A 13481-nucleotide genomic window follows, 5' to 3' on the forward strand; every position below is an offset into this window, starting at 1 on the left:
ATGCTGTTGGAAAAATGGCACCAATAGAATTGCTACATGCAGGGTTGCCACAGACTTCCAATTTGTAAAAAACGCCTTACATGTGAAGTGCAATAAAGCGAAGCACAATAAAACAATGTCTGTAGCAACCTGGGAGACTTATCAAGGTTTGTCTGTTCAGATTCTTCTTAGTATTCCTTCATTTTCTAGAAATAAGGATGCTGCATTCCTCCAGGGGTAGGAAGGTTACATCTCATGAGGGTCTTACGAAGCTTCAGGAGGTCAGAGATTCCTTCCTGCTTGTACCATTTCTTAAATCACTGGGCTTAAAATACTCAATGTGTCAAGATATCATATTTTAGTGGAGCATATTCTAAACCCCTTCAGTGTTGTGGTGAAATTATAGTGAAACAAAAAGCAATGAATACCTTGCTGCTGTTGCTGCTGCTAAGTCACTTCAGTCGTGTCCTACTGTGTGCGACCCCATAGATGGCAGCCCACTAGCCTCTTCTGTCCCTGGGATTCTCCAGGCAAGAATACTAGAGTGGGTTGCCATTTCCTTCTCCAATGCATGAAAGTGAAAAGTGAAAGTGAAGTCGCTCAGTCGTGCCCGACTCTTAGTGACCCCATGGACTGCAGCCTACCAGGCTTCTCCGTCCATGGAATCTTCCAGGCAAGAGTACTGGAGTGGGTTGCCATTGCCTTCTCCGAATGAATACCTTAGAGCGCTTTATTCTTTTGTAGATGTAGCTGTTAGAAAGTGCTTTGCATTTGAAGATGTAGTATTACCTTTTCTTCTACACACACACATACACACACACACACACACACATGCACATACATCCTCTCTTTCTCTCTCTTGCACTGTAAAGGTATTTTTATTAGAACTTAAAGGGAATTAATATATCAGGGGCTGATTTCTTTCTTTACATATTAAGAAAGGAAAAAAAAAAACAAAAACCTCATCATATTAGATTCTGCCTCAGATCCTCTGAGGGCATCATCTGCTTCTTGCCATCCTTCCTAAGCACAGAAAGTTAGCTTACAAGACTCTTTGACACTTTAACTATGGACTTCCTCCTTAGGAATCAGAGAAGATCATTGCTGAGTTGAATGAAACCTGGGAAGAGAAGCTGCGTAAAACAGAGGCCATCAGGATGGAGAGGTCAGGAAGTTAAACTCTGGAATGTTTCTAAAATATCTGGGGAATTTGGATTACGTTTATAGTAAGAAAAGATAAAATAGAAGTTAAAAACAACCTTTCCTCCCCAAATACAGAACCAACAAACAAAACCTGTGTGAGACTTCTGGCCAGATTCACACTCAAGTGAAATTCAGATATTTGTTCTCTAGGCAGTCTTGTTCTTAGTTACCTACTACATGTTGCTAGGGAGCCATATAAAAATGGAAGATATTGAGGAATGTGTTCTCAATTTGCAAAAAGATTGCCTTTGATAAAGGCCCAGAGGAAAAAACCTGTTCTGATTATTGTCTTTCAGAGTGATGTTTCCTAAAACCTCTTTGGTAAGAGGTTAAGTAGTTTCAGTTGCCAAAATCTGTATTTTATCTTAACCCGATTTTCTACCCTAAGAATGAACATGACCTCAAATAATACTTTTTGCTGTTGGAATAAATAGATATTTTAGGGACTTCCCTGGTGGTCCGGAGGTTAAGACTCTGTGCTTCCAATGCAGAGAGCATGGATTCAGTCCCTGGTCAGGGAAATAATAACCCACATGCTGTGTGGCATGGCCAAAATATAATAAGAGTAAAGTAGTTGTTAAAAATATATACATTTTAGTTAATGTTAGTTTCTTCTTGCTTCCTGGAAGATGAGGTAGAAGTGAGCACTAATGTGTTGATAAAGTGAATGTATGAAACAGAATTTTCTTCTTTATTGTAGAGATTTTAAGCTAAAATTGTTAAATCAATGTGATGGTAGGCATGGGAACATGACATTTGAGAAAACCACATTTATAGATGGTACTCCCCATATCAGAGCTACTTTCTGACTGCTTTTGTTGATTTTTAAGAAATGGTTCCTTGAATGGGATGTATTGCCTTCAGGGTGTATTCCTTTCTTCCTTTTTTAAATATTAATAGACATATTATTTATGAATCATTTTCTGCTTCCAGAGTCAGATGTGACAAAGTTGCTATTTGGGTAAATACAGCTTTACATAAGACAGGAACATAATTTATTTTGAATGTACTATTTTCTCTTAAAGATAATTTCTATTTGATGAAGGGACAAGTAGATTCTTTCACATTTGTGTTACTGACTTTAAACATAGGTAATTGTTTTTGCTTTGCTTGCTTTACCTTCCAATTCATGTTAGACTGATATACTTATCATTTTGGTACTGTGATTCTGATGTACTTGTTGCTCTTTCTAGAGAAGCCTTGTTGGCTGAGATGGGAGTTGCCATTCGGGAAGATGGAGGAACCCTTGGGGTTTTCTCTCCTAAAAAGGTAGGAAACAGTGTTGTGAAAGTGAACCAGACTGAGACACTTTTTGTTTGTCTTGGTCCTCGAGGCATTTTATGTCTTTCAGGGCTGGCTCTTCTTCCTTTTCTTTTAAACCTTGAGACATGGCTTAATTTCTGATATTTTTTATTTCATCTTACACTGCAAGGCCAACCTGTTTCTAAAATGTTTTCAGAAATGTTTACTGTTTATAGAAATAAAATCCAAGGCAGTAAATCTGTAACTTTGGTCATTATTCAGTGTATTTACTCATCTTAATGGTTGCTTTCTCGTAAATTCCTAGCCTAACCTAGCACATCTTGCCTCAGTTTGGCTACTCTTTCTATGTAGATTTCCCCACAGGTACCAGCAACCCTGAATTATAACTCTTTGGAAGCAATTTCAGCTGTTCAGGTTTGTGTAGAAAAATACCACTTCAGTTTGCTTCTACACTTTGTGTGATAGCCATTGTCCTGAGTAAAGCAGTTTCTGTGCTATCCTTCTAGCCTCCTCTTCTCCCTTCTCATTTTTTTTTTTTAAACTTCAGTAGTTACCCTCCTACTTACTTAGGTAGTCCTAGTTGTTAAGCAGTAGATACCTTTTAGCTAATTAGAAAAACAAGTTGTTTTTTTTTTTTTACTAAGTTGCTTCTTAGTTATTAATAGACACTGGGAAGCTATTATGAAATGGTTATTTTGTGTGCTTATTTATCTATTAATAATAGAACATATACTGATGTACAAAGCATAAAATTATACTAATAACAAATGGTCTTTCATTTCAACTGACTTCAGATTGGCTACTGTATACTTAAACTTCTTCATGCGAGGGTCTGATGGTGGTCTCTCTAGGTTAGCATAGAACAGGGTATAGAGTTTTCAGTTGGTACTTTTGTTTTATTTGATATGAGATACTCCTGTGGTTTTTGTTAGGATATATTTGGTTAGGTTTTTCTTTTTTTTTTTTTCTTTTTAATAAATTCTGCTCTATTATTTTCATCAAAGAAGATTGATTTAAAGACATTTTAGATATGTGCTATACACCTGGAACAATAGTAACAGTATTTTATATGTTTATATTGCCAAAGGTCAGTGATTTTCATAATTTAATAATTTTTCCTTCAGTAAGACACTATTTTATTCAGATACATTATTTGTGATTTTAGAGTTTTTAGCAGTTATAGACTTAATAAAATTTAGATTGTGCCTTTGCATATATCTAAAGTTATTTTTTAACATCTTTTAGTGTTAAGAACAGTGAGGAAAATTTTTGTAACAACTTAAATAACTTGAATAAGTACTGTGTTATAAACAGCACAGAATTCCAAACTGAGATATCTGTTTCCAGAGCTTTTTCTTACTTGCTTTAACTTTCTAGACTTCTTCAGGAAAGAAAGGGATACCCCTAACCACATTCAAATTCAGTTTTAGAACCTATTCCTGATGTATTAACTTGATTGGTAATCCTTACCCATATATGTATCAAATTGACACCTTTTACAATCACATTGTACAACCTAAATATATGCAGACTGTCATTCATATCTCAAAAGAACTAGGAGAAAGTACTCTTCAGGCAAGAGAAAAAATGAAAACCTGTTCTTGAGGTTCTGGTTTCCTTAGGCCAGTGCTATGCTAGGTTTTAAAGAATGCTGCCCAAGAGGGTTTTGACTTTCTCAAACCAGCTACAGAGACATATTAGTTGGAAAGATGTAAAGGTTTTCCTAAATTTCTTTTAAATGATCTTTTGCACTCCCTTTTCTTAACCTGCTCATCTGACTCTCCTTTCATTTTTCTGCATTTGCTGGCACTGTATCTTGAGTAGATTTTGACCCCAAGACCATGTGACTTATTTTTGGATCCCAGTGGGGTATTTTCACCAAAAAAGGTTGGTTTTTAAAAAGATTTTAAAAACATTAAGAGTTAGATGAAGAGGATTTTATAAGATGTGTTATTGAATGTCAGTAATTTTTAATTCTTGTTTAAGAAAAAGAAGGTTGGTTTTTTAAAAGATTTTAGAAACATGAGTTAGATGAAGAGGATTTTATAAGATGTGTTATTGAATATCAGTAATTTTAATTTCTTCTTTAAGATAAAGACTGACAAACTAAAGACAATAACTGGGACCATGGAAGAACTGATAAAAATTATAGAGGGAAATGACAGGGGATGTGGGAACATTTTTATGATATAAATGAAAAATTACATATTTATTGGCAGTTGTAGGGGATGAAAAATAATTTTTCCTCTACCCTTCTGAATTCTTGAATGAGAATAAAAGACAGATTAACCAGGGGGGAGAGGGGGGATTTATTTAAACATGTGTACCTCGTGTATACATGGGAGAACCCCATGGAAAAATGAGTAACTCCCTAAGATGATTTAGAATTCTGGCTTAAATGCCATTTTAATAGGGAAAGGGACAGGGAGGCAGGCCTGTCAGGGGAAGGTAATTGGCTTTTAGGAAAAGATGAAGGGGCCCTTTGAAGAGCAGATGGTAGATATGACAAAGTTTGTTGGGTGTGGTGTCAACTTCTACTTTTCTCTCCTGGTTGTTAAGACTCCAGGAGGGGATTTCTAAGTTCCTTTTGGACAATCTGTGTTTAGGCAGGAAAGGGGATTCAGAGGAAGCCTCTCCCTGCCTGTGCTATTGTGTAACAACTCAAAATAATTAGCATGTCAGTGGAATATTAGGAGTGGCAAATTCTGCTGCTCTTTAAGAATTTTGAATGCTCTTCAAGTGTTGAAAAAAATTATGTTTTTTTTTCCCCTAGAGAATCAGCCTGTTCTGATTTTTCTATTGTGTTCTCCATGCTTTGACCTTATTAAGAATGGGATATTGTTCTTTATCCCAGAGCTCATGTTTTTAAATAGAATGCATTAGTGTGGTTTGGGAAGGCCTGAAGAGAGTTATTTTCTGTTTATCATGGAATTGCAACTAAGAATGAAAGAAGCCCTGCTTCTAGGCACTCTGGTAATCTAAGGAGCCATCCAGCCTCTTCTGCGCCCCTGTCACTCTCGCAGCCCTCTCAGTGGTGCTTGTTCCACGCTGATCATCTCTAACCTTTTTCAGACACCACATCTTGTTAACCTCAATGAGGACCCTCTAATGTCCGAGTGCCTACTTTATTACATCAAAGATGGAATTACAAGGTACATTTGTTTGTTCTTTTGCTCACTCAGTGCTTTCTTTTCTCTTAGGATGATTGCATAGCTAAAGGGAAGTTGTTTGGTAAAAAATTTCTTTTATTAATTTGCTGTTTTTCTCATCTGAAATAGTTATAAACTGTCCTCTGTACTCTTTTCAAATCAGTGTTTTAACCAGCTGAATCAATTAGCATGTGTAGTTCTAGAAGACTGTATGTAAAATTTATCCTCCTAACATCTTATATGAATTTTTTAAGTATATTAGTTTACTGGTATCTTTTTATGATGTCTCTGAGTTATTTGGTATATACAAATATTTGTATATACCAAATAACTCAGATATACCTCTTCATATCTTTTTCTCATGCAGGGAGGTTGATCATATATGAAAATAGAGTTTGCAGTTCACAGCCTCTGATTAAAAAAAAAAAAGCAGTACCTTTTTTGTACGTACCAAAGAATATTCTTTGGGAGAAAGAGGCTCATTGTTTGTGGTGCTTTCTGTGTCTGAATTTCCCTGGGAAACACTTTCCCTTGTGTTCAGGGTTGGCCAAGCAGATGCTGAGCGGCGCCAGGACATCGTGCTGAGTGGGGCTCACATTAAAGAAGAGCATTGTATCTTCCGGAGCGAGAGGAACAACAGCGGGGATGGTGAGAGTTCTCAGCTCAGCTTTTCCAACAACCTTTTCATTCTATATTATGAGAAATCCCCAAGACTTGGTATTCCCTGTCTCTTTCAGTGATATGTTTATATACAATCTAATATTTGAAAATGAGGGGACCTGGGCTGCTTATGAATGCAGGCATGAACATAGCTACTTTACATGAAAAAAGCCTGGACAAAAGCAGCACTTTTGTTACCGCTAAGAATTGAGTAAGACATAGGCAATTAGGCTTGGTCTTGAATCTTAATTATTTAATAGACAAGTAAGAAGGGAACAGATATCCTGGGTAGTGGGAGATTTGAAGGGCCTTTAGTCTTAATCCAGTACAGTTTATTTATACCTAAAAGGGAAGAAAAAGTCAATCTTGATTTTTGCCCAGGTTATTAATGAAACAACAAGCTAATAGTGTTTTTGTGCTATATAATTTCAGTTCAGTTCAGTCGCTCAGCCGTGTCCGACTCTTTGCAACCCCATGAATCGCAGCACGCCAGGCCTCCCTGTCCATCACCAACTCCCAGAGTTTACTGAAGCTCATGTCCGTTGAGTCCATGATGCCATCCAGCCATCTCATCCTCTGTCGTCCCCTTCTCCTCCTTCCCCCAGTCCCTCCCAGCATCAGGGTCTTTTCCAATGAGACAACTCTTTGCATGAGGTGGCCAAAGTATTGGAGTTTCAGCGTCAGCATCAGTCTTTCCAATGAACATTCAGGACTGATCTCCTTTAGGATGGACTGGTTGGATCTCCTTGCAGTCCAAGGGACTCGCAAGAGTCTTCTCCAACACCACAGTTCAAAAGCATCAATTCTTCGGTGCTCAGCTTCCTTCACAGTCCAACTCTCACATCCATACATGACCACTGGAAAAACCATAGCCTTGACTAGACGGACCTTTGTTGACAAAGTAATGTCTCTTCTTTTGAATATGCCATCTAGGTTGGTCATAACTTTCCTTCCAAGGAGTAAGCATCTTTTAATTTCATGGCTGCAGTCACCATCTGCAGTGATTTTTAGAGCCCCCAAAAATAAAGTCAGCCACTGTTTTCACTGTTTCCCCATCTATTTGCCATGAAGTGGTGGGACCGGATGCCATGATCTTAGTTTTCTGAATGTTGAGCTTTAAGCCAGTTTTTTCACTCTCCTCTTTCACTTTCATCAAGAGGCTTTTTAGTTCCTCTTCACTTTCTGCGGTAAGAGTGGCGTCATCTGCATATCTAAGGTTATTGATCTTTCTCCCAGCAATCTTGATTCCAGCTTGTGCTTCTTCCAGCCCAGCGTTTCTCATGATGTACTCTGCATATCAGTGAAATAAGCAGGGTGACAATATACAGCCTTGACATACTCCTTTTCCTATTTGCTACATAATTTATTCCTTGCTAATTAAAATACTGGGCTTCCCAGGTGGCTCAGCAGTAAAGAATCTACCTGTCAATGCAGGAGACATGAGTTTGATCCCTGAGTCAGAAAGATTCCTTGGAGAAGGAAATGGCAACCCACTCCAGTATTCTTGCGTAGGAAATCCCATGGAGCCTGGCAGGCTGCAGTCCATGGGTTTGCAAGAGTCAGATATGACTTAATGACTGAACAACAACAACAGGAATCAAAATATTAGCCTTTGGAGACTTCCCTGGTGGTACAGGGAGAAAATTTCTTCCCTGATGCTAGGAAAAATTGAGGGCAAGAAGAGAAGGGGGCAACAGAGAATGAGATGGTTGGATGGAATCACTGACTCAATGTATATGAGTTTGTGGAAACTCAGGGACATAGTGTTGGACAGAGAAGCCTGGCATGCTGCAGTTCATGGGGTCGCAAAGAGTTGGACAGGACTTAGCAGCTGAACAACAACAGCAACAACTGATGGTCCACTGACTGGGACTCCACGCTCCTAGTGTGGGAGCTCAGGTTCCACCCCTGGTCAGAGAACTAGATCTCACATGCTGCAGCTAGGACCCTACCACAGCCAAATAAATAAAATATTTTTTTAAAAAAAGAAAAAATATTAGCTTTTGATCATAATTTTCTGATTATTACCTATATCTCATACTTAAGATTTCTGATGGTTTTCATTTTTATATACTGAACTGTCCAGATATCACTGAAACTAACATTTCCTGTCTTCTTCTGAAGTTTATCAAATTCTTAAGTGAATTTAAGTATGTTTCTATCTGAGCCGCAGCCCTGGTCCTGGTGCCTTAAAGTGAACTGTTATATAGACACTGAGCCACTTGATTGGTTGCAGAAATCTATGCTAGTCACCTTGAATCCTCAACTGCTTCCCATTGTTTTCTTCCCATGGTCTGTGATGATAACATTAGTTTGCGTTCCTCTTAGTTATTGTGACTCTGGAGCCCTGTGAACGTTCAGAAACCTACGTAAATGGCAAGAGGGTGACCCAGCCTGTTCAGTTGCGCTCAGGTGAGACTGGGAGAGGCTTGAAGTCTTCAGAACACATGGCTTGCACAAGAAACTTTTTATTTTTAAATCTTTGTCTCAGGTTGAAGTGATAGCATTAGGATTTATGTTCTTGTAAAACTCCAGAAACTGCTTTTTGCTTTAGGGAAGGTGAGGCTATTAACCAAGATAGTGTACATTTAAAAAGTGATTTCTTAACCCTATTTCTATATTGTGCTAGGAAACCGTATCATCATGGGTAAAAACCACGTGTTCCGTTTTAACCACCCGGAGCAAGCACGGGCTGAGCGGGAAAAGACTCCTTCTGCTGAGACCCCCTCTGAGCCTGTGGACTGGACGTTTGCCCAGAGAGAGCTTCTGGAAAAACAAGGAATTGATATGAAACAGGAGATGGAAAAAAGGTACTGTACAGATGCAATGTGGCCCACATGACTAGCACTTCTTTTCAGCATTTAGTAGGATTCCTGAAACAGCTCCATGATTTTACAGTTTCTTTTCTTTCTTGCTCTTCTTTTCCTTGTAGGCTACAGGAAATGGAGATCCTATACAAAAAGGAGAAGGAAGAAGCAGATCTTCTCTTGGAGCAGCAGAGACTGGTAGGAGCCCATCCTACATTCTCCATTAGGAAAGGGCAGCTTGCTCTCATGTCCCACCTTCCCCGTCCCAGAGACGAGCACTCGCCCGTTGCTTCTCCCGCTCTCACTGACACCATGCACTCTTGTCTCGTGTCCTTCATGGAGAAGGACCTTCCATCTCCTGGTAGCCTTAGCCTGAAATACTGTCCTTAAAGGTACTACTTCTGTGCCTCTATGTCTTAAAGTCACATCTTCTATCAAAACCAAGTGCTTTTTGAGGAAATACTGAGAGCTTTTCTTGTAGCCTTGGCCTCTTGATAGTGGTTTTTAAATATGCACCAGGGGTGACTCTGTCAATAATAATTACTCTGAATATTGAATTTGATGGGTGTTTGCCTTGGTTTTGTTTCTGATCACCTGATAGTACTAATTCTCTGCTCTTGGGCTGACTTGGGGATTGTTCTTATGCTGGGTGGACTTTTTTTTTTGTAAGTTAAACTGTGTCTAAAAGTGTTGCTGCACAGTTGCATGTGTTAATCCTTTTCTGTTCCCTGCATGGAGTCTGAATTCTCAGTAAGGGTCTCCGTGGCATGTGTGGTGACAGTGGAAGTAGGGGCTGCCCAACCATCTCCAAGAGGAGAGGGAAGTCCGGTTTCTCTGGGTTGAGAAAGCATTTGTGTGAGTAGCTGAGAAATCAGTTTCAGGATGCAGCTTGTGATGCTAATGGCAATAGCATTTTATGATGTTAATTGGTTTTCTAGTTTTTATAGAAATTGAATTGCATGAATAAATAAGTTTATCCATTAGTTAGATTTTCATGTTTCAAGCCATCCAGTTTTGGATTACAAAGCCTTGGTTATAGGAACCTTCTAGGCATTCATTTGGTATATGTTATTGAGAAAAAGGCATAGCAACCTTTGGATACTGTGGATGCAGTTTAGGAATTTTTAATTTTTTAAGATTGATGGACTTCTTAGAGGTATTAGGGAGAAAGGGGAAACTGGTTAAGGAGGCATTAGTGAGAAAGCTGGGATACTGGTTTCTTCCCTTAGCATAAAATACAGCATATAGAATACCAAGTGTAAATACAGCATGTAAACCATAGCCTTACAGCTGTACTGTGCTTTGAAAAAGAGAGGCTGTTGCTAAATGAATCAGAAAAGCCAAGTCCTTGTGCAAAAGCAGTCTTTTCCAGAGCAGCTTGATTCTCACTCTTGGCAGTGCGTTAACTCAGTTTGTTATCTTGGAAATTATAGTAAAGCCCAAAAAAGAATGGCTTGCAAGAATAAATCAAGTGTTTGGGGCAAGATAATAGCAGTGTATTAGAGTCTCTTTAGGAGGCCTCGTTGGCATTAGTTTGTAATGAAAACACAAAGATTCAACTACAGTGTGATTAAGGGCTTGAAAACTTTGTGACACATGAAGGAGCCTTTAACAGTAATGTCTTGTATTTGTATACAGCTTTATAATTTACAGAGAGTGTTAACATCCATCATTTTTCTGATTTCCAAAATAACCCTCTTTAGTTGCCATATATATAAATAAAGTGACAGACATTTCCTCCGGTTTAAGTTGAGGAAGCAAAGTCTAAAAAAATGCTCCCTTGCCCATTCTTAACTGATGGGTCTGAGGCTTAAACATGAGTCTTCTGGCTTTCTTTGGTGTTCTGTCCAGTAGAGCAGTGCTTCTCAACATCTTGGGAGTCTTGTCAAATGCTGATGCTGATCCTGTAGGTTTGGGTAGGACCTGAGATTCTGCATTTCTAAGAAGCTCCCAGGTGATGCCAATGCTGCTAGGACCATTTGAGTCACTAACCAGGTGTAAACAAATAGTGATGGCTGGTGATCATCCTGTGCTCTGAAATAAAGACAGTGACTGTTAATAAACAGAAAGTAAATTCAGATAGTAAAGAATCTGCAACGCAAAAGACCTGAGTTCAATCCCTGGGAAGGGAATGGCTACCCACTCCAGTATTCTTGCCTGGAGAATTCAATTGTCAGAGGAGCCTGGTGGTCTACAGTCCTTGGGGTTGAAAAGAATCAGACAGGACTGAGCGAATTTCATATCAAACCAGATGGCTCCAGGGCACATTTAGTTTCCAGAGGACAAGTTTGCAAGTAATCAGGTTCTGATTGTCGATTGCTCTGTATCTGAAAGCAGTCTAGGATTTTAAGAGCAGCTCCTTAAAGCAAGGGGTTCTTTCCTCTTATAAGTCCAACTGTCTGTTCCACTTAAATTTCTCATCCTCAAAAGGAGTTGATTTCTAATACTTCAGCCTGAGGAATATTTAGCCATTAACAGTACTGAATTAAAAATGTATTTTTATAACCCTATATTAGTCAACCAACAGATAATGTTTTGAATGCACCCTATGGATAAACACTGAGAGGACACAAAGGACTTTATATTCAGTAAATGTTTATTATTTATTGTATGTGATTATTTTTGCATAATAACAGCATTACAAAAAATGGAATTCAGGCTCATGAGTTTTTTATTACAATAATTCCCCCCACTATGTCCCATTGTTACGTTGCTGAACATTCTTTCTTAGTTAGTGCTTGATTGTATGCCTGGTCCTTTCTCTGCTTGCTTTTTGACACATGTTTTGGGAATCATCTCTCTATTTTCATAGTCTTCAGGCAGAGTCTCTTCAGGAGGCCTACCTTCCATTTGATATTTAATCAAAACAGCAGGATCATTTAGTGACATGTGAGTTGGACAGATCTGAGTAGTTTTTCCAGCCCTGTAATAAATGAATCTAAATATCTTAAAATCTTTTTTTTTTGACATAAGATAGAATTTGAATCTTGGCACTTAAGTTTTGCAAGAGTTTTCAGTATTGTTGCCAGTAGTAAGTGATAAGGGTGATATGTGTGAGCTTTAAAGAGAACATATTCTACAGAGACAATATGACCAGTATTATAAAAAGAAAGAAAATTATGGCCACTTGATTTAACTTAGTTCTTTTGAATTTATGTAAACTCATTTAGTTATGTTTTATTTTAGAGTTTAAAGGCATAACTTTTATCACTTAAATATATTAAAGCAATAATTGGAATTGTTATTTCCTTAATTAGGTATTCATTTTCATCATTAGGCAACTTTTAAAGGAAAATAAAAGAAGCCCAGAGGAAAAAACTGGTAGTTAATTATGTAGAAAGAATCAGAGCGAATTTGTGTTCTATATAACTCAGTTTTTGCATATATACAAGAAAACCTGTTTAGACGTCAGACATACTTTTTTTCTCTAATGTTTATTAATGTCATCCTTTATCACTTAAGGTTAGATTTTATTACTTAAGATTTTTAAACTAAAAAGGAAAAGGAAAAAATAGTGTAGAGTCTATAAATTTAGCTTTATCTGTTTTTTGCTGATAAATTTTCAAATAAGTAGGTATTATAAATGATTTAGTATCCATTTATAGGCAAATGTCAATAATACAAATCAGTAACGTCTCCAAATTCAGGGGCCAAATTATTGCTATTATTGTTAGGGGTTATTTTTTCATTCCCTAGAAAGTAACTGTACATACAGAAATAGAAGTCTTTGGTCTAGAAAACAAGATACTATTTATCAGTTTCAATTCTTTTTTTTTTTCTAAACCTTTCCTAGAGATGATTATGGTAACCATAGCCAAGTCAAAGAGACTATTAAATAAGAACATTTTCATTTACTAGACTACCTTGAACTACCCTTTTATGAGTAGTTCTTTTTCCAGTAACTTTTATCTCTTGAATAGAGAGCCTTCCTTAATCTTGTCTGTCATAGGGAGTTCTTAAATCCAACCCAGCTTTCATTTAGACCCATGTTAGCAAGATTTGCTTGTGTTTGTTAAGAATAATCAGTTATTATCCAAATAGCCATTGAAATTGCTTAGTTGTAAAGTCAGACTGCTGTTTTAAGCCTAAGTAAAGTTGTTTGAAAAAGAGGTAATGGTGCAAAAACAGCTGGAAAGACAGAGAGTTGGAGATAATGTTTTAATAGCGTCCACAATCAGAATACATAAGCAGAATATAATCTTTTGTGTTTTACATGTTGATAGAGTTGTCAACTTAAAGTAATATTCCTCAAAAAACTAGAAACACCATAGGTTTTCATAGATGAAACAACAGATCTCTAGGTTGTATTTATTAAAATATTACTTTGGCAATTTTAAATAATGTTTAAATGAAAGTATGTTTTCCTAGCTTAGTTTATGTTCTGGAGATTTGTTTCCTAAAATTTTGGAGATGAGATTGG

At 37.5% G+C, this 13481-nt stretch overlaps 1 protein-coding gene across 5 annotated transcripts in view; it reads left to right on the plus strand.

Moving 5' to 3' along the window:
* Positions 1 to 13481, plus strand: part of KIF1B (kinesin family member 1B) — a 152281-nt gene that overhangs the window by 70462 nt on the left and 68338 nt on the right. For all 5 annotated transcript variants that reach the window (XM_045165717.1, XM_045165718.1, XM_045165719.1 and 2 more), the window contains 7 exons: positions 1065 to 1144; positions 2376 to 2451; positions 5518 to 5597; positions 6136 to 6242; positions 8583 to 8666; positions 8884 to 9064; positions 9187 to 9259. In XM_045165717.1, the coding sequence (XP_045021652.1) occupies positions 1065 to 1144; positions 2376 to 2451; positions 5518 to 5597; positions 6136 to 6242; positions 8583 to 8666; positions 8884 to 9064; positions 9187 to 9259 (681 nt within the window). The remainder of the gene's footprint in view (positions 1 to 1064; positions 1145 to 2375; positions 2452 to 5517; positions 5598 to 6135; positions 6243 to 8582; positions 8667 to 8883; positions 9065 to 9186; positions 9260 to 13481) is intronic.

This window comes from Bubalus bubalis, chromosome 5, assembly GCF_019923935.1.
Source record: "Bubalus bubalis isolate 160015118507 breed Murrah chromosome 5, NDDB_SH_1, whole genome shotgun sequence".
Taxonomy (NCBI): Eukaryota; Metazoa; Chordata; class Mammalia; order Artiodactyla; family Bovidae; genus Bubalus; species Bubalus bubalis.